Raw genomic sequence first — 19,548 nt, forward strand, 5'->3', positions numbered from 1 at the left:
CAAACTCCTGGTCCTGGACAACGTGTTGCTGAGGCATCAGTCAGAAGGAGCGGTGGAGAAGGTGGCCGTCTGACCGATGCTTTCAGACAATTTTTTAGTCTGCAGCCCCAAGATATGATCGGTTCCAGCAACCATCGCCAGCGTCTGATTTACATGGTGCAGGAATACCTAGGGGCAAGGTCAGACTTGGACACCTTTCCCACCGAAAATCCTCTGGCTTACTGGGTCTTGAGGATGGATCACTGGCCAGAGCTTGCACAGTATGCAATTGAGCTACTGGCCTGTCCTGCATCCAGCGTTCTTTCGGAACGCACCTTCAGTGCTGCTGGTGGCTTTGTTACCGATCACAGGGTGCGCCTGTCCACCGAATCAGTTGATCGACTGACCTTCATCAAGATGAATCAGTCTTGGATCACCCACAGCTACCAAGCACCTGAAGCTGATGTAACCGAATAATTTCTTTTGAAGTATCACATCCCTTTAAGACTGCCTATGCTGATGCTGAGTAACTGTCCTGTTATGTTGATTGTCTATCCTCTTCCTCCTCCGCTGATATGTTAGAAGAACATTTCTGGTTCTGGGTGATGCCATCAGCCCAATTTTTCTGCCCCTGTTTAACAGGGGCGTTTAATTACAATTTTTGATGCAATGCTTTGCAGCAGGGCTAGTTCCTGCAATAAAAATAGAGTATATGGGAGAGGTTGCAGTGTGGTGGCACCAGCACCAGTGCCTAAGGCCCAATTTTTTTGCCCCTGTTTAACAGGGGCGTTTAAGTACAATTTTTGATGCAATGCTTTGCAGCAGGGCTAATTCCTGCAATAAAACTAGAGTATATAGGAGAGGTTGTAGTGTCGTGGCACTAGCACCAGTGCCTAAGGCCCAATTTTTCTGCCCCTGTTTAACAGGGGCGTTTAAGTACAATTTTTGATGCAATGCTTTGCAGCAGGGCTAATTCCTGCAATAAAACTAGAGTATATGGGAGAGGTTGCAGTGTGGTGGCACCAGCACCAGTGCCTAAGGCCCAATTTTTCTGCCCCTGTTTAACAGGGGCGTTTAATTACAATTTTTGATGCAATGCTTTGCAGCAGGGCTAATTCCTGCAATAAAACTAGAGTATATGGGAGAGGTTGCAGTGTCGTGGCACCAGCACCAGTGCCTAAGGCCCAATTTTTCTGCCCCTGTTTAACAGGGACATGTAATTACAATTCTTGATATAATATTTCACAGGAGGGCCCGTTCCTGTGCCCACCCAGAGTAACTGTGAGGACGTATAGTGTTGTGGCACCAGCACCACAACCACCAAAGGTCAATTTTTCTACCACTGTTCAACAATGACATGTAATTACAATTCTTGATATAATCGTTCACAGCAGGGCGCTCCAGCGCCCAGCAAGAGTCACTTTGAGGGCTTACAATGTTGTGGCAAAACCAACACCTTGTTCCGCCATTTCTGCAGAGCATAAAGGGCAGGCCCCTACTTTCAAATATCCAACTTACAAACATCTCCTACTTGCAAACGGAAGGAGACAACAGCAAGTGAGATGAAAAAAGATGTACGACAAAACAAATTATACAGGGGTGATAACCCTTCCCTATGTTTTCCAAAAAGCTTAAAAATAGTTTTTTTGACTGGAGCTACACTTTAAAAATGTACCAGTTGAAAATTACAAACAGATTCAACTTAACACAACAAACCTACACAGTCCCTGTCTTGTTTGCATCGCCTGTATACTGCTGTTCTGAGTATATAGGGCCTGGGGGCCACACGCATTTCCTTTTTTTAATATGGGTACGGGGTTCCCCTTAATATGCGTACAAGACCCAAAGGGGCTGGTAATGGGCAGGGAGGGCTACCCATGCCATTTTTCTCAATGATTTTCAACCATATTGCAGGAACCAGATATAACATTAAAACCGCAAGCAGTTTTAAATGATGTTATTTCCGTTTAATGTCATTTTGTGCAGGGACTGTTCTAAACACGGGAAACACGTGGCACTTCACAGGCATACTACAGACACCCCCCAGGCACCATATTTAAAGGAATATTTCACTTTTTTTTCACTTTAATCGTCATTAAAATCAGTGCTCCCGCCAAAACTGCCATTTTTAAACACATTTTAGGCATTGACCCATGTCCCCTGGGGCAGGAGCCAGATCCCCAAACCCTTTTTAGGACAGTATCTTGCATATTAGCCGTTAAAATTAGCACTTTTAATTTCGAACGTTCGAGTCCCATAGACTTCAATGGGGTTCTAAAGTTCGTATGAATTTGGGGTCCGTTCGAAAGTTCTGGTGCGAACCGAACCGGGGGGTGTTCGGCTCATCCCTATTGCTGACCATGCCCATCCCTTTATGACTACAGTGTACCCATCTTCTAATGGCTGCTTCCAGAGGATAAAGCTCAAATCATCTCACCACTGGTTTCTTGAACATGACAATGAGTTCACTGAAATTTGGCGTTTTATATTGTAGGCCTGCAATTGTTAGGAATAACTCACTTAAATCTGTCCAAACAAGAGTCTAGTAGATATCCCGGGTAGGATAACATTTGAAACATGAAATCTTAAATTATAATATAATAAATAACTATAAATAATTATTTAAAATAATAATATAATAATAATACAATGTATTCAATAGTGTAATCAAATAAAAAACGCTGAATTGTCGCTGTCGTCACTTTCAGTGTTAAACTTCCCCACTAATCACTATCGTTCATTTCTGCAAGTGATTCTTATTTACTATGGCTGTTTTCCAGCTGGTTAAAAAATGATTTTGATGTGAAGGGACGATTTTTAGATGCCATGGATATTCTCAAGTTTCCAGGCAGAAAGTATGGCATATATAATATAAAAAAAGTGCATGCAGGGCACTAGAGAAAGCACTAGGGACAAAAGGGATGTGAAATGATTTGATACAGTAATGCAATCTTACAGATTACAGTGTACTGTATGTGTTATGTTCGCAGAGAACAGAGCCCGGCACACAGTACATCAGGCGGTAACACATCCCGCAGACACAGTGGCTGGACATCGCAGGATCCAGGGGACAAGGTAAGCAACTTTGCCTAGATCCTGCGATGCAATCCTGAGTGTGGCTCGGGGTTACCGCTCTTGGTAATGAAAATTCATCCCAAGCCACACTCGGGAATATCGCTAGGAAGGCTAGCAGCTTTGCACACCTAGAGAGTGAAATGTTTGCCCATTCTTCTTTGAAAAATAGCTCAAGCTCTGTCAGATTGGATATAGAGCATCTGTAAACAGCAAATTTAAAGTGGTTGTATAGTCAATTTTGGGACTTTAACCTACAGGAAAGCCTATAATAAGGCTTACCTGTAGGTAAAAAAAAATATCTCCTAAACCTGTACGGTTTAGGAGATATTCCCCTCGCAATGTGCCGCTGGCTGCAGCGGCGCATGCGCACAGGGGATTCTCGGCTGAAAGTCCGGCAGACGCCGGACCCTGCCGGAAGGAAATTTCCCACGGGCATGCGCGTGGGTGACGTTATCACGGCTCCGGCCACTCACAGCGCTGGAGCCACGATACCCGGAAGAAACATTGAGGGAACGTGTCATCTCCCTCGGCGTGGATCGGGCCAGATGTCGAGGCCTCGTTCTAAGGTAAGTATTTCATAATGAGCTAGTATGCGGTGCATACTAGCTCATTATGCCTTTTCCTTTGCAGGTCAGGAAAAAAAAAACTTCAGCACGGGTTTACTACCACTTTAAAGTCTTGCCACAGATTCTCAATTGGATTTAGGTCTGGCCTTTGACTGGGCCATTCTAACTCATGAATATGCTTTATCTAAACCATTCCATTGTAGCTTCTGCTGTATGTTTAGGGTCACTGTTCTGCTGAAAGGTGAACTTCTGACCAGGTCTCAAATCTTTTGCAGATTTTTGCAGGTTTTTCTTCTAAGATTGCCCTGTATTTGGCTCAATCCATCTTCCCATCAACTCTGGCCAGCTTCATTGTCCCTGCTGAAGAAAAGCATCCCCAAAACATGATGCTGCCACCACCATGTTTCACGGTGGGAATGGTGTGCTCAGGGTAATGTGCAGTGTTAGTTTTCTGCCACAAATAGCATTTTGCTTTTAGGCCAAAATGTTCAATTTTGATATCATCTGACCAGAGCACCTTCTTCCACATGTTTGTCCCTGACATGACATCTTGCAAACTGCAAACAGGACTTCTTATGGCTTTCTTTCAACAATTGCTTTCTTCTTGTCACTGTTCCATAAAGGCCAGATTTGTGGAGTGCACGACTAATAGTTGTCCTGTGGATAGATTCTTCCACCTGAGCTGTTGACCTCTGCAGCTCCTCCAGAGTTACCATGGGCCTCTTGGCTGCTTCTCTGATTAATGCTCTCCTTGCCTGGCCTGTCAGTTTAGGTTGCCGGCCATGTCTTGGTAGGTTTGCAGTTGTCATACTCTTTCCATTTTCAGGTGATGGATTGAACAGTGCTCCGTGAAATGTTCAAAGCTTGACGTATTTTTTTATAACCTCACCCTGCTTTAAACTTCTCCACAACTTCATCTCTGACCTGGCTGGTGTGTTTCTGGCCTTCATGATGCTCTATATTCACTAAGGTTCTCTAACAAACCTCTGAGGGCTTCACAGAACAGCTGTATTTATACTGAGATTTAATTACACACAGGTGGACTCTATTTACTAATTAGGTGACTTCTGAAGACAATTGGTTACACTATATTTTAGTTAGATGTATCAGAGTAAAGGGGGCTGAATATAAATGCACACAACACTTTTCACATACTTATTTGTAAAAAAAAAATAAAAAATTATAATTTTCCTTCCATTTCAGAATTATTTTCCATTTGGTGTTGCTCTATCACATAAAATCACAATAAAACATTTACGTTTTTGATTGTAACATGACAAAATATGGAAAATTTCAATGGGTATAAATACTTTTTCAAGGCACTTTATTGGGACACCTGCCTTTACACGCACATGAACTTTAATGGCATCCCAGTCTTAGTCCGTAGGGTTCAATATTGAGTTGACCCACCCTTTGCAGCTATAACATCTTCAAATACTCTGGGAAGGCTGCCCACAAGGTTTAGGAGTGTGTCTATGGGAATGTTTTACCATTTTTCCAGTAGCGCATTTGTGAGGTCAGGCAGTGATGTTGGACGATTAGGCCTGGCTCAAAGTCTCTGCTCTAATTCATCCCAAAGGTGTTCTATCAGGTTGAGGTCAAGACTCTGTGCAGGTCGTTTAAGTTCCTCCACCCCAAACTCACTCATCCACACTATGTTCCCAAAAGTATTGGGCTACCCCTCCAAATCATTTGGTGTAAGGGGGAATAGGGGTGCACCGAATGGAAATTTTGATGCCAAAACCAAAAATGCAGGATACACTTTGCCGAAAACCGAAACTGAAACCGTAAATTACAGTTTTTTTTTATATTTATTTTATTATTATATATAATTGTATTATATTTGACTTTTTAATTAATATAATCAATTTACATTATTATGAATTTATTGTTGGCCATTATTGGCACCTTTAGTGCAAGAAAGGTCAAGAAAAATGCAGTCTACAGTCTCTAACCATCTCTAGGATCATGTCCTCAGTCTCTAACCATCTCTTGTATCATGTCCTCAGTCTCCAATCATCTCTTGTTTCATGTCCTCAGTCTTTGACCACCTCTTGCATCATGTCTGAAATCTCTTACTTAAACACATTGCTAATAGTATTAGCAAAATTTCCATTCGGTGCACCTCTATCAGACATAATACAGGAGATGGTCAGAGACTGCAGACATGATACAATAGATCAATGCAGCTCACCAGTGTCCATCAAATGCAGCCTTTCCAGTGCCTGTCAGATGCAGCCTTTCCAGTGCCTGTCAGATGCAGCATTTCCAGCGCCTGTCAAATGTAGCCTCACCAGTGACTGTCAAATGCAGCCTGCCAGTACCTGTCAGATGCAGCCTTGCTGGTGCCTGTCAGATGCAGCCTATCTGTGCCCGTTAGATGCAGCCTCACCAGTGCCCAGAAGATGCAGCCTACCTGTGCCTGTTAGATGCAACCTGCCAGTGCCCATCAAACGCAGCCTGCCAGTGCCTGTCAGATGCAGCTAACCTGTGCCTGTCAGATGCAGCTTTGCCAGTGCCTTTCAAATGCAGCCTCTTAGTGGCTGTCAGATGCAGCTTTGCCAGTGCCTGTCAGATGCAGCCTACCTGTACCTGTCAGATGCAGCCTACCAGTTAGATGCAGCCTACCAATCAGATGCAGCCTACTAGTCAGATAAGCCTGCTAGTGCCTGTCAGATGCAGCCTACCGGTGCCTGTCAGATGCAGCCTACCTGTGCCTGTCAGATGCAGCTTTGCTGGGGGCCTGTCATATGCAGCCTACCTGTGCCTGTCAGATGCAACCTACCTGTGCCTCTTAGATGCAGCCTACCTGTGCCTGTCATATTCAGCCTATCTGTGCCTGTCAGATTCAGTCTGGCAGTGCCTGTCAGATGCAGCCTACCAGCCAGATGCAGCCTACCTGTGCCTGTCAGATCCAGCCTGCCAATGCCTGTCAGATGCAGCCTGCCAGTGCCTGTCAGATGCAGCCTCCCTTTGCCTGTCAGATGCAGCCTGCTAGTGCCTGTCAGATGCAGCCTACCTTTGCCTGTCAGATGCAGCCTGCCAGTCAGAGGAGGGTTGGGGCGAGCCAGGATGACACCCCCACAATGGACAGCACCCAGACGGACCCTGCCCCCTTTTTGTCTCCATTATCAGCATTTTTCTTATTTCGGCCGCATGCCAAAACCATGGTTTTCAGACAATATATTTTGGTGCGCAGCTAGGGATTATGGTGTAGGGTTATTTATCAGGGGTTGGGCTTGGCCCCTTAGTTCCAGTGAAGGTCACTGTTAAGGCGTCGGCATACCAAGACATTTTGGAAAATTTCATGCTCCCAATTTGTGGGAAAAGTTTGGGGATAGCCCCATCCTCTTCCAATATAACTGCACACAAGTGCACAAAGCAAGGTCCATAAAGACATGCATGAGCGAGTTTGGGGTGGGGGCACTTATCAGGACTGCACAGAGGCCTGACCTCAACTCGATAGAACACCTTTGAATTTGAACGGAGACAGTGAGCCGGGCCTTGTTGTCCAACATCCATGCCTGACCTCACAAATGTGCTTCTGAAAAAATGGTAAAACATTCCCATAGACACACTCCTAAACCTTGTGGTCAGCCTTCCCAGAAGACATTAAGCTGTTATAGCTGCAAAGGGTGGGCCAACTAAATATTGAACCCTACGGACTAAGACTGGGATGCCATTAAAGTTCATGTGCATGTAAAGGCAGGCGTTCCAATACTTCTGGTAATATAGTGTATATAGCAAGTCCCTTAGTACGAATGAGTTTCATTCTGGGAGCTCGTTCGTAAGTCCAAAAAAGATGTTTGCAGACAAAGGCTGTGAGCACTAATCAGCATGTTCTGGCTGGGGGAAGTCCCCCTGTCAGAACACAATAGCTCAGCTGGGGAGATCGCTGCACCAACATTGCTTGTTTTGGTACGGCGATCTGTCCATTTTTTTTTTTTATTCAACCCAGCGGTTGATGTTTGCATCTTTGAAAGTTTGCAACACAAAGGTTTTTGTAGGGGGCTTACTGTATAGATACTATATATATATATATATATATATATATATATATATATATATACTCTTGCAAATTCAAGTGAGTGCCACAAAGCACAAATGACTGATCCATTAGACTACTGATAGGCAAATCAAGCAAGGCTCTACACTCACCTTCAAAGTATTACATCACACAGATGGGATGTGATACTGCAAATTTGCTGCAATTAAAATCTAGTATTTATCCTTCGATAGGTTCAGAATGGTACACGGCACGGTCTTGTGAATAAGCAAGCGACAGTTTTGACCATCCCCACTCTTTCTCGAGTACCGACTGTCACTGCTTATTTACAAGGCTGTGCTGTGTACTATTTTGACCTCATCATAAGATGAATAAAAGATTTTAATTGCAGCAAATGTGTTCTGACATCCCATGCATTTGATATATAGATATACAGTGAATATATATATATTTATATATGCGCATCCTCCACAGTTATTATTATTATACAGGATTTATATAGAGGCAACAGTTTATATATATATATATATATATATATATATATATATATATATATATATATATATAAGAAAGATAGATAGTATAAATATGAGTAGCCTGGTAAATTGTATTGTAATTCTGTCTGCTCTTATGTTGTAAAGCGCTATGTAAACTGAAAAATAATTATAATATATACAGACACTAATGACATTAAAATATACGGTATATACAGACACATGTAAAAATATGAGTAGTCTGGTAAATTGTATTGTAATTCTGCTGTCTGCCATTATGTTGTAAAGTGCTGCGTAAACTGGATAATATCACAAAAAAAAAAAATAATAATAATAATAATAATAATAATAAATACAAACAAACACACAAATGACATTTTCTATCTATATAGATATATATCTATATAGACATACAGGCAGACACGTGAACAAAAAATGGTAATGTAATTGTACTGTCTGCCCTAATGTTCTAAAGCGCTGAAAACTGAATAATAATAATAATCTATACACACACAAATGGCATTCTATGTATATGCTGTATATACAGAGCCCTGTATATGTAGGTAGGTGAGGTGTAGAGGAGCCCCAGCCCTGCCCATCAGTCCAGCTCTTAGACAGGCTGTTACCTGGGAGCTGCCTCTCCATCCTCCCTCCCCCCCCCCCCAGCATGTCACGTGATCCTACATCTGCCAGCCCGGCGGAGAAGAAGGAGAATAGAATGAAGCGGACTGGGGAAGGGATGGTGTTGGATTCTTAGCCACATTCAGCACCCCCCGCCCGGACAGCTCCCGGTGTGCTCTGTACTGTACTGGGTTGTACTGGAGACCTGTGGCTTTGTCTCCCATCTCCTGCACTTCACCCAACTTGGACTGAACTTTTGCCAGTTCCCTCCCCTTTGTCATTGCCTGGTGAGGGCAGAGCCATGCCTGACAAGTGGGTGTCTTTTGGGCAGCGGGTGTCAGGCTGTGGGGGTTAAGCGGCACTTCTCCCCTTGTCTCCCGCCCGGCCGTGCATGGATTAGCCGCTGAGAAGATGCCGGTGATGAAAGGGCTGCTGGCCCCGCAGAACACTTTCCTGGACACTATTGCCACCAGATTCGACGGGACCCGTAAGTGTTATGTAGGGACTGAGTGCCACCTATGTCTAGAATATGATGGGCTCTATACAATCCTATCTGGTGTACAGACAGAAGACCTTTGTGTGCCTAGGCGCACTCCAAGGAGCAGGGCTTTGTTTAATTACAGCTATAGGAAGAACAAAGGTAGACGTGATAGGCTTGGATATGTGAATTGTATTCAGTGCTAGGCTTGGGCATGTGAAGTCTACCCAGTGCTAATCTCAGACATGTGAAGTATACTCAGTGCTAGGCTTGGACATGTGAAATGTACTCAGTGCTAATCTCAGACATGTAAAGTATACTCAGTGCTAGGCTCCGACATGTGAAGTGTACTCAGTTCTAGGCTTGGACATGTGAAGTGTACTCAGTGCTAGGCTCGGACATGTGAAGTGTACTCAGTGCTAGGCTCGGACATGTAAAGTGTACTCAGTTCTAGGCTTGGACATGTGAAGTGTACTCAGTGCTAGGCTCGGACATGTGAAGTGTACTCAGTGCTAATCTCAGACATGTGAAGTATACTCAGTGCTAAGCTCCGACATGTGAAGTGTATTCAGTTCTAGGCTAGGACATATGAAGTGTACTCAGTGCTAGGCTTGGACATGTGAAGTGTACTCAGTGCTAGGCTTGGACATTTGAAGTGTACCTAGTGTTAGGTTTGGACATGTGAAGTGTACTCAGTGCTAGGTTCAGACATGTGAAGTGTACATAGTGCTAGGCTTGGACATGTAAAGTGTACATAGTGCTGGCTTGGACATGTGAAGTCTACCCAGTGCTAGGCTTGGACACGTGAAGTGTATCTAGTGCTAGGCTTAGACATGTGAAGTGTACTCAGTGCTAGGCTCGGACATGTGAAGTGTACCTAGTGCTAGGCTCGGACATGTGAAGTGTATCTAGTGCTAGGCTTGGACATGTGAAGTGTACTCAGTGCTAGGCTCGGACATGTGAAGTGTACCTAGTGCTAGGCTCGGACATGTGAAGTGTACCTAGTGCTAGGCTTGGACATGTGAAGTGTACCTAGTGCTAGGCTTGGACATGTAAAGTATATCTAGTGCTAGGCTCGGTCATGTGAAGTGTACATAGTGCTAGGCTTGGACATGTGAAATGTACATAGTGCTAGGCTCGGACATGTGAAGTATACCTAGTGCTAGGCTTGGACATGTAAAGTATATCTAGTGCTAGGCTCGGACATATGAAGTGTACATAGTGCTAGGCTCGGACACGTGAAGTGTACATAGTACTAGGCTCGGACATGTGAAGTGTACATAGTACTAGGCTCGGTCATGTGAAGTGTACATAGTGCTAGGCTCGGACACGTGAAGTGTACATAGTACTAGGCTCGGACATGTGAAGTATACATAGTGCTAGGCTTAGACATGTGAAGTGTACATAGTGCTAGGCTCAGACATGTGAAGTGTACATAGTGCTAGGCTCAGACGTGAAGTGTACCTAGTGCTAGGTTTGGACATGTGAAGTGTACCCAGTGCTAGGCTTGGACATGTGAAGTGTACACAGTGCTATGCTCGGACATTATTCACATCCACCTCCTATCCTTTATCTCCCAATCTCACATCATTGCCCCATTGGATCACTGTTGGTTGGGGTAAATCTGATAAGTATCCTCCTAGGGGTATTCCACTTCTGCATGCCTATTATGGTATGTTATTAGAGTAAAACTATAGCACTTTGCAATTTAGTAGACAGCCAATACTCCATTTAATATGAGATTGCCTGCTTAACCCATGAAGGGTCTGGGTGATCCAAGAATGTGGATGCTGACTTTCAGATCCATCTCTAATAATGAATAATGATAGACTCTTGCTTTGTGTAAGTGATGAGTTGCTGCACCATGTATGGCTTCAGGAGATTACAACATTGCTGGCAGCTCACGTGTTACATGTATACTGTTTGCAGTATCTATGTGATGAGATAATCATTCATACACTCAATGGTGATAAAACGTGAGCACTTAATACACTTGTGGAGAGAGAACATTGGCAGTATCTCTGCTTCACAATCAGACCTGGTGTGACTGTTATAGATAAATGTAGTACTTGGATGCCACTAATCATCTTTCTTTAAATGATCCAAGACTGTCCATGTCACCTATATGGTCGCCTGTGCTGCTCCTATGCTCTAGGGGTGGCTGCATATCCATAATGCCAGTTCATTCGCCAGAAAAGTGCTCATCCAGCCAGTGTATTGAACTATTCTTCTTCTTCCCCTAGCTACTCCGGGGACTACTCCATGGACAGCTGCTTAGCAGATTTTACAATACAATTACTGAGGCAATGATATGTGTCTAGCTTTACAATTTGATTACTAAGGCAGACAATGCATGGCTGGATCGCATGCACATAGCACACTGCTAGTTCCTTTCCCAGTCCCTTATAAGAAAAGCCTGATATTGTCGGGTTCAGCACCATGGACAGCGCAATGTCTATCAGCACCCATCTGAGAACCGCATAAGGCAAGGGGATTGATTACAACCAACCACAACGCTTTATGGCAGAATTCCCCAACCTTTATCAGCTTGTTAGTCATTTGTTACAGTAACAAGTGGTGGTGGAGGCACACACTAAAAGCATTTAGCTGCAATGATATTAAATGTTTTACATATAATAATTTATCAGTGTGTTTTGTTAAACCACAAAACAAACATTTAATATGTTGCAGAATATAAATCCTTAAGTGCCGACTTACACAGGGGCCGACTTACACAGCTCCGTCTCTGGAGCTGCCCGTACAGCACGACTTCAGCGCGGCTTGGAAAAACGACTTCTGTATAGAAGTCAATGCAAACCGCTACAAAGTCGCCCCACAGTAAAACAGGAACCTTTTTCTAAGTCAGAGCGACTTGAGTTGCTCCTATTAGAATGGTTCCATTGCAATGCATGGGGCGCGACTTGTCAGGCAGCTAAGTCATCTGACAGGTCGCCCCTGTGTGAACCGGCACTAAATGTGGTGGCTGAGCGAGTTTTATTATTTTTTTTTTTTCTTTTAGGCTTTTTTCCCCTTTATTGTCACCTGGTGATCTGACCAGTAACACACTTCCTGTCTTAGGCTGGTCATACAATTTCCTTTAGACTTACCTTCAACTATGTAGTGAAAGGGTCTGCCTGATTGCATACGAATTGAAAGTGTTTTGGTTTGACCTCATATTATATGGTTTTGGTAAATCTAAAGGAAAACTATAGAAGAAACTTGTATAATGTATGGCCAGCCTTAGCACTCTGGATGGAAGAGCAACAGAGACACCTTTCGACATCAGCAGCATTGCACTCCAGGAAAAGGGCAGTGTTAGGTGAACTGGCAGTTTAAAACTAAATTTATAAAATAGGCGTATACAGGCCAAAGTAGAGGAACTCAATTTTTTCAGTTCATATGGACCAGGGCACCATCTCACACTGCATAACTTGGTGGGGTCCTATGAAGCTAAATTACACAATAATACTCAAACCTAGAGGGTCGGAGAGGTCTACCCTGCTAAAAGTAGCGGTATAGTCAGGGTTAAAATGAACTTTATTAAGAAAAATATCGAAAGACAAAATCACACCATCTATAGCAAGATACTTAAGAATCCTCCAAATATCATATAAAAAAAACAAAAATTGACAACAGTGTCACCTTTAAACTACTTGATCTCGAGCCACCATCACATACAAGCACGCTGACATGCATACACTATATATGCCTAAAGCATGGTAGCAAGTAATCACAAGGGAACAATCCAGACCACCATCTAACACCTGCTACCAGGTTTAGCATAGAGTTAGGATCTGCAGAACAACAGAATCTGCTGTGGCACTGTATCAATCCACCTGAAAACTATGCATAAAGCATTTAAGAGCAGCATATAGCAGCACTAGCAGATTAGATGGACCTGGTTAGCAAATGAAACTATAGCTAACACTTTTTAAGCAGCTACAGCAACAGTTTTTTGTGATTTGAGATAAAGGTTTTACATAAATGAATAAAAGCTGTACATTGTAAGCACCCCCGTCAATGTTAAATTTTTCTTAACTCTCTAACTGTCACATTTGCTGGATAGCTTGGTCTGTTAAAGGCAGTTGAAAAATAACAGACTTACTGGCAAGGATCACCTGATGAAAATAAAGGCAAAAAAATCTTACAAAAAAAAAAAACGAATGCAGCCACCACATTTAAGAATCAGTAGGCTGTAATAAAATCATGTTTTGTTTTTGGGTTTAAGCATAATATGATGCAGCATCTATATATGCTGCCTTAGGGCACTGATATAATGGAGAAGGTGTAAAGGCAGGCGGGTACTTAGCCTCCTAATTAGAGTATCCTGCCAACAGGAATAGATGGATTTGAGAATCATATGTGGTATCTGCTTGCACTGCTTCAGTACAAGCAGGTGAAGGTTCTACGGGTAGCTAACATCCGTGTGGCATATTGCTTAAGGAAATAATCTCCTTATCATGAAATATCCTGTTCACATCTCTCCTGCCAAGAGCATAAGCTTTATGAAAATGATATGGAAAACCTGACTTTGTTTAATTTACCTAGTTAAGATGTCCAGACAGGCCTCTCTGTGCCTGTTTATTCAAAAGAACCACTGAACAAAGGTATAGTAAGGTGGAGGTTCCTGCGCCCATAAGGTCAGGGTACCCTTACATAATCATTACTTCCTCCTAATACCATCTGTGTGCTAACATTACATTCTGTTGACAATAATCCAACAATGTATTTTCATATTGTTTCCCTTCTCCTGTCTTCACTTTCATAAAGAAAGGTAATCAAGATCTTAAAACATAATGAGAAAACAATGCCTAAACAGAATAGTCAAATTTAATTTTGCATGAGACATGATAAGGCTCCAATTTTTTTCCTTGCAAGGTTCACATTTTTTTAACCATGCCTTTGGCACTGTGTACTCTGCTTGCTGTTATCTATGCACAGGTCTGGAGTAAAATACTCTAGATAGAAGCCTAAGAGGATGTAGTCAGAATGTATCTATGGCTGCTTGTTGACACTGTTGGGTCTCCTGCTATTGTCCTGTTTTACAGATGAATAGTGTGTGGAGTTGGACACATTTATTTTCTCTCTGATGATTGCCTGCAGTTATAGTTGAACAAAGAAATTACAAATCTTAGTGATTTATTCATGTGTAAAGCCTCAAGTTTAAATAAAACACGCTAGAGGAAAAAATAATTAAAATGCACATAATGATTTGCAAAACTGAATGATGAAGAAAAAAAGATGAAGATAGTAACACAATTCTGTGGCTCCATAGTAGTTATAATTGCTGTCCAACATGGTTCAAGGACTTTGAAATTTACATTGCACAAAGAAGTGCAGTGTCATGCACTGACTCAGCAGTTGTATGGTATATTTTTCCTATTTATAATTTTTCTAGCTTTTCTTTAAATGCACCAGCCCAGCAAACCAGGCATGAACTGGTTGCATTGAGTGGGGGGAATGGGGAACATCCTCATGGCAAGAGGGCAAACAAGCATGTGACCTCCTGTCATGGATGCACTGTAGCACTGTGGGGGGTGACACTCCCAAAACGAGATGCCTGATGGTGACAAACAGTGAAACCCCTATCCATATTAACCTGGTCTATGATGGTTATGAAATTCCATTCAATTGTACCTTTATTATAGAGACATTCAGCTAAATGTATTTTATGTTTTTTTTTCCCCTACCTAAAGCACAAATTAAGAGTATCGCCTCTGGTTAGCATAGATAACAATTAAGTACCATCATCCACAAGTCATAATATTGAAGAAAGGGTTGGTATGAGAGTGCTAGGGATAGTTGCTTATGCTAGCCCTCTAAGCAGTCCCAAACCAAAAATGGTGAAAATTGGACTATATCGGTACTTTTAATAGTAAGACACCTAACCTACCTAAAGCCCCAAAGAAGCACCAATCTCCTGAAATGCATTGACTATATTTTATGTCTTGTACACACGGTCGGACATTCCGACAACCAAATCCGTCGGATTTTGTCCCACGGATTTTGTCTGAAACTGGTGTTGCATACACAAGGTCGGACAAAGTTGTCGGAAAATCCGATCGTTCGGAACGTGATGACGTTATTTCGTTACGAGGGGACTACATTCAGGCTAGTAGCCAATAGCTTTGGTCTAGGAATTTGATCTGAGCATGCGTTGCACTTTATCCGATCGGAATTCTCTACAAACGATTGGACAAAGTCCGATCGGATCATGTTGTCGGAAATTTTATAGCCCAGCTCTAAAACTTTGTCGGTCGGATATTCCGACGGAAACAGTCCGATGGAGCCCACACATGGTCAGATTATCCGACAACACGGTCCGATCGTACATTTTCCGTCGGAATGTCCGACCGTGTGTACAAGGGCTTATGCAAATAAAGCAATCATTACTGACCAACAGGCTGGAGTTTCCGAGATCTTCTATTCACACATAGCACTTATTACTTACCTCCGCAAACTGCTTTATAATGCCCCATACACACGGTCGGAAATTCAGATGGAAAAAGTCCGATCAGATTATGTTGTCGGAAAATCCAAGCGTGTGTGGGCTCTATCGGACTTTTTCTGTCAGAATTTCCGACTGAAAAAGTTTGAGAGCTGGATCTAAAATTTTTAGACAACAAAATCCGATCGGACTTTTTCCAATCATGTGTAAAAAATTCCGACGCACAAAGTGCCATTTGGAGACAAAAGCTATTGGCTACTGGCCTCTACATAGTCCCGTCGTTCTTGATTTACGTCACCTCGTTCCGAACGATCAGATTTTCTGACAACTTTGTGCGACCGTGTGTATGCAAGACAAGTTTCGACCACAATTTTTTTGTGGTCAAAATGTTCGACTGTGTGTATGGGGCATAAGACTTATTTTCTACACATTTAAAGACTTTAAAACAAAAATCATACAGTTTTAAAATGAAATCAGTGTAGTTTTTGGGGTTGTACATCTTGTTCTGGTTCTCCACTTTAACCAAACTCTGGCATATATATAGTATATAGTATGTAAATAAACATTGGTATTTTTGTAAGGATTGGGTTTATATTGCAGCAGGGAGCCATAGATTTCCTTGCTTGTGGTAGGTGAAAAACTGAAATGCTTAGTCATTATTAGCTTTTCACCGGTGCAAAAGCTGTATTTTTCTCTCTTCTTTTTGCTACACTTTATCAAAAATCTACTTGCTGGTTTCAACTTCAATTTTTATATAAATCCCAAGAAAGCTTGATCAAACTGAGATGAAAAGTGAACTAAGTCAGACTGAGTGGAATTACCTGGCTTTGTTCATCCTGTATAACTAGGGACTAGTGTCTACTTTGATACCAGCCTCATCACTGTCAATGCGGCTCTCTGTAATTCTAGTTTCTTTTATATGGTCATAGTTCAAAGCTCTGTAGACAAAGTCTCATCATGGTCCTGTATTCCAGCTCTCTGTGCAAAATTATTTACAGTTCCTTCTTAGCACCAGTAATTAACAGGGTGGCCCTTTATAGGTCCTAGTAAGTCCAACTCCGCAGGGCCAGTCTCATAACATATGTGACAAAGTACAGCGTGTTTTCAGTGAGAAAATGTTTTAGACAATGTTACTATGTTTATTTCCTAATGAAAATGTTAACAAAACTTTTGGTTTGTTACATACTCTTCCATATTTTTGTTACTGTATTAAAGAAGAACTGAATTGTGGAAGCTGTGCACACAAAGCCAGGCAGAGGATTAGTCACCAGTTTTGCCCATTGTCCCCCTGTAGAAGATCTTTTCATTATTTCTAAGCCTTGTTCTTCACAGTGGGGGTTATTTGCTAAAACTGAAGAATGCAAAATCTGATGCAGCTGTGCATAGAAACCAATTAGCGTCCAGGTTCTATTGTCAATGCTTGATTAATAAAGCTTAAGTTAGAAGCTGATTGGCTACCATGCACAGCTGTACCAGATTCTGAGTGCATTAGGTTTAGTAAATCTCCCCCCAGGGTTATTTACTAAAACTGGAGAGTGCAAAATCTGGTGCAGCTGTGCATAGATACCAATCAGCTTCCAGGTTTTATTGTTAATGCTTAATTGAACAAGCTTAGGTTAGAAGCTGATTGCCTGTCATGCACAGCTGCACCAGATTCTGATTGCATTAGTTTTAGTAAATCTCATTCAGTGAGTCTGTGGAGGTGGTTAACCCCCCGAGCGGTAATCCAGAGTCTGGCTCGGGTTAGGAATTTACTGATAGGAGTGGTAACCCCGAGCCAGACTCGGGATCGCATCGCTGGATGCAGGGGAGGACACAGGGAGAGTTACTTACCTTGTCCCCTGGACCCAGCGATGTCCCCCGAGCTGTGTGATCGAGCTGTCCTCCGCTCGATTCACACAGTGCCGGGTGCTGCCGAGCTCCGTTCCCTGCGACGTTATGGCGCACGGGAGCAGAGAACGGCGGCAAATTCAAAAAAGTAAAAAGACACAAAACACACACAGTACTGTAATCTTACAGATTACAGTGCTGTATTAAAAATTACACACCCCCTTTGTCCCTAGTGGTCTGTGCATTGCCCTGCATGCACTTTTATATTATAAATACTGTTTTTTCTGCCTGGAATTTGGAGATTGCCCATAGCAACCAAAACATGTCCCTTTTTCAGTGTTTTAGGATTTGATTACATTATTGAATAATTTTTATTATTCTTTATTATATTATAAACTTTATCATACCCGGGATGTCTGCTAGACTCTGGTTTGAAGAGATTTAAGAGAGTTATTCCTAAGAATTACAGGACTACAAAATAAAACGCCAAATTTCCATGCAAAATAATTGTACCGCTTTCAGCACCTAAAACCGGACTGAATCATACCGCCAGGGAGGTTAAGTTGGTATAGACGTGCTGGTATTGCATGTCAGAGCCTCCCACAAACGTAACGGTGGGCAGAACCATAGTGGTAGTAGCTGAGGCATTCTCACATAAATAAGTGCAATTCTGTTTTTTTCAGGAGGAATTATGGACAAAATGTACACTTTTAGTGTACTGCTTTGGCACCATAGATGTTCCTTATAACATAGAAAACTTTATATTTTTCCATTCGGGTGTCTTTTATATTTTTTTTATTATTTTATTTTGTTTTCAAGTTTTACAAACTAAAGAATTACTGCCAGCACAACGAGGGGGCGCAAAACTTTTACATAGTTTCAAATTTGTAAATGTACAAAAAAAAAACAACGATATTTCCCTTAACAGGAGAGAGCCATATATGTATCATATATAAAGAACAATTGGATCAGGACCAGGCAAATAATGCTACTGAGAACCAGTGGCACTAAGTAAGTTTGGGAAGCATGGGGCATGGCCTAAGGGGAAGCATGCAGATCCCCAGTGCAGGGTAGCAGGCATCCCAGGAAATGTGGACTAGTTTGATCTTAGGGTCCATGTCTAGATAGAAGATGGACCCTCCCAAAAGATGCTACTCCCTGACAACACCCCTCTCCCCCAGCAACAAAATAGGTCAAGACCACTTTAAATATAGACACTGGCAAGTTAGCCACTAGGAGATATTTTTAATGGCTTAGTGCTATTTCAGTCTTTCTCTAAAAAACAGTTGAGCTAGCATTTTAACCACACAGGGTCTGCAATGCTTTCAACTGGTTGCTAACCTATGTAAGAGAGATGTGTATACTTACCTATTTTCATGCCATTCTGGTCCGATTACAACAGTGATGGCAAACCTTGGCACCCCAGATGTTTTGGTTTTTCCCATGATGCTCAACTACACTGCAGAGTGCATGAGCATCATGGGAAATATAGTTCCAAAACATCTGGACTGCCAGGGTTCACCATCACTGGATTACAAGATCTCCCTTGGTAGGGCTGGTAAAGCCTGGAGGGGTGACATCACCCATAGGCTTCAATGACCCTTCCGTTGTTGGCGCTTCCTCCTCTCCTCTTCAGTTGCAACTGACTGACCAGGGGAACAGGATTGCATGATTTGACCAGAAGAGGCTGAAAATAAGTATTTATATGCATCTTTCTTACACCGGTTAGGAAGCATAGATATTAGGGTGGGGGAGGGGGAGTATCTTTTTAGATTAATTGGTGCTAAGCCAAAATTCTACTTAGTATGAATAACTATGAAATAGTATAGAGAAGCAGTTAAGAACAATTGTGTAACACTGCGAAGCCGAAGCAGAGTCTGTATATATAATGAACAAATATGGCTGCTCTACCTATGTGTACTTTATACATAGAAACAAGGTTTTAAGGTTTTCAATCATTACAGTATATTAATGTATAACTAACGACAAAACTTTTATTTAGTTTTGGAGAGAGTGGAGATGGGTTAGAACGCCTGTGAGGTTTTTATTGC

At 42.3% G+C, this 19,548-nt stretch overlaps 1 protein-coding gene across 1 annotated transcript in view; it reads left to right on the forward strand.

Annotated features, from left to right (window-relative positions):
- The first annotated feature begins 8,821 nt into the window (after positions 1 to 8,821).
- LOC143924231 (voltage-gated delayed rectifier potassium channel KCNH8-like) overlaps positions 8,822 to 19,548 on the forward strand; it is a 712,305-nt gene continuing 701,578 nt past the window's right edge. Inside the window, exon 1 of the mRNA XM_077448423.1 lies at positions 8,822 to 9,228. Within this exon, the coding sequence (XP_077304549.1) occupies positions 9,153 to 9,228 (76 nt within the window). The 5' untranslated portion in view covers positions 8,822 to 9,152. The remainder of the gene's footprint in view (positions 9,229 to 19,548) is intronic.

This window comes from Lithobates pipiens, unplaced genomic scaffold, assembly GCF_037356315.1.
Source record: "Lithobates pipiens isolate NorthernLeopardFrog02 unplaced genomic scaffold, aLitPip1_a1.2 Scaffold_22, whole genome shotgun sequence".
In the NCBI taxonomy this organism is placed as follows: Eukaryota; Metazoa; Chordata; class Amphibia; order Anura; family Ranidae; genus Lithobates; species Lithobates pipiens.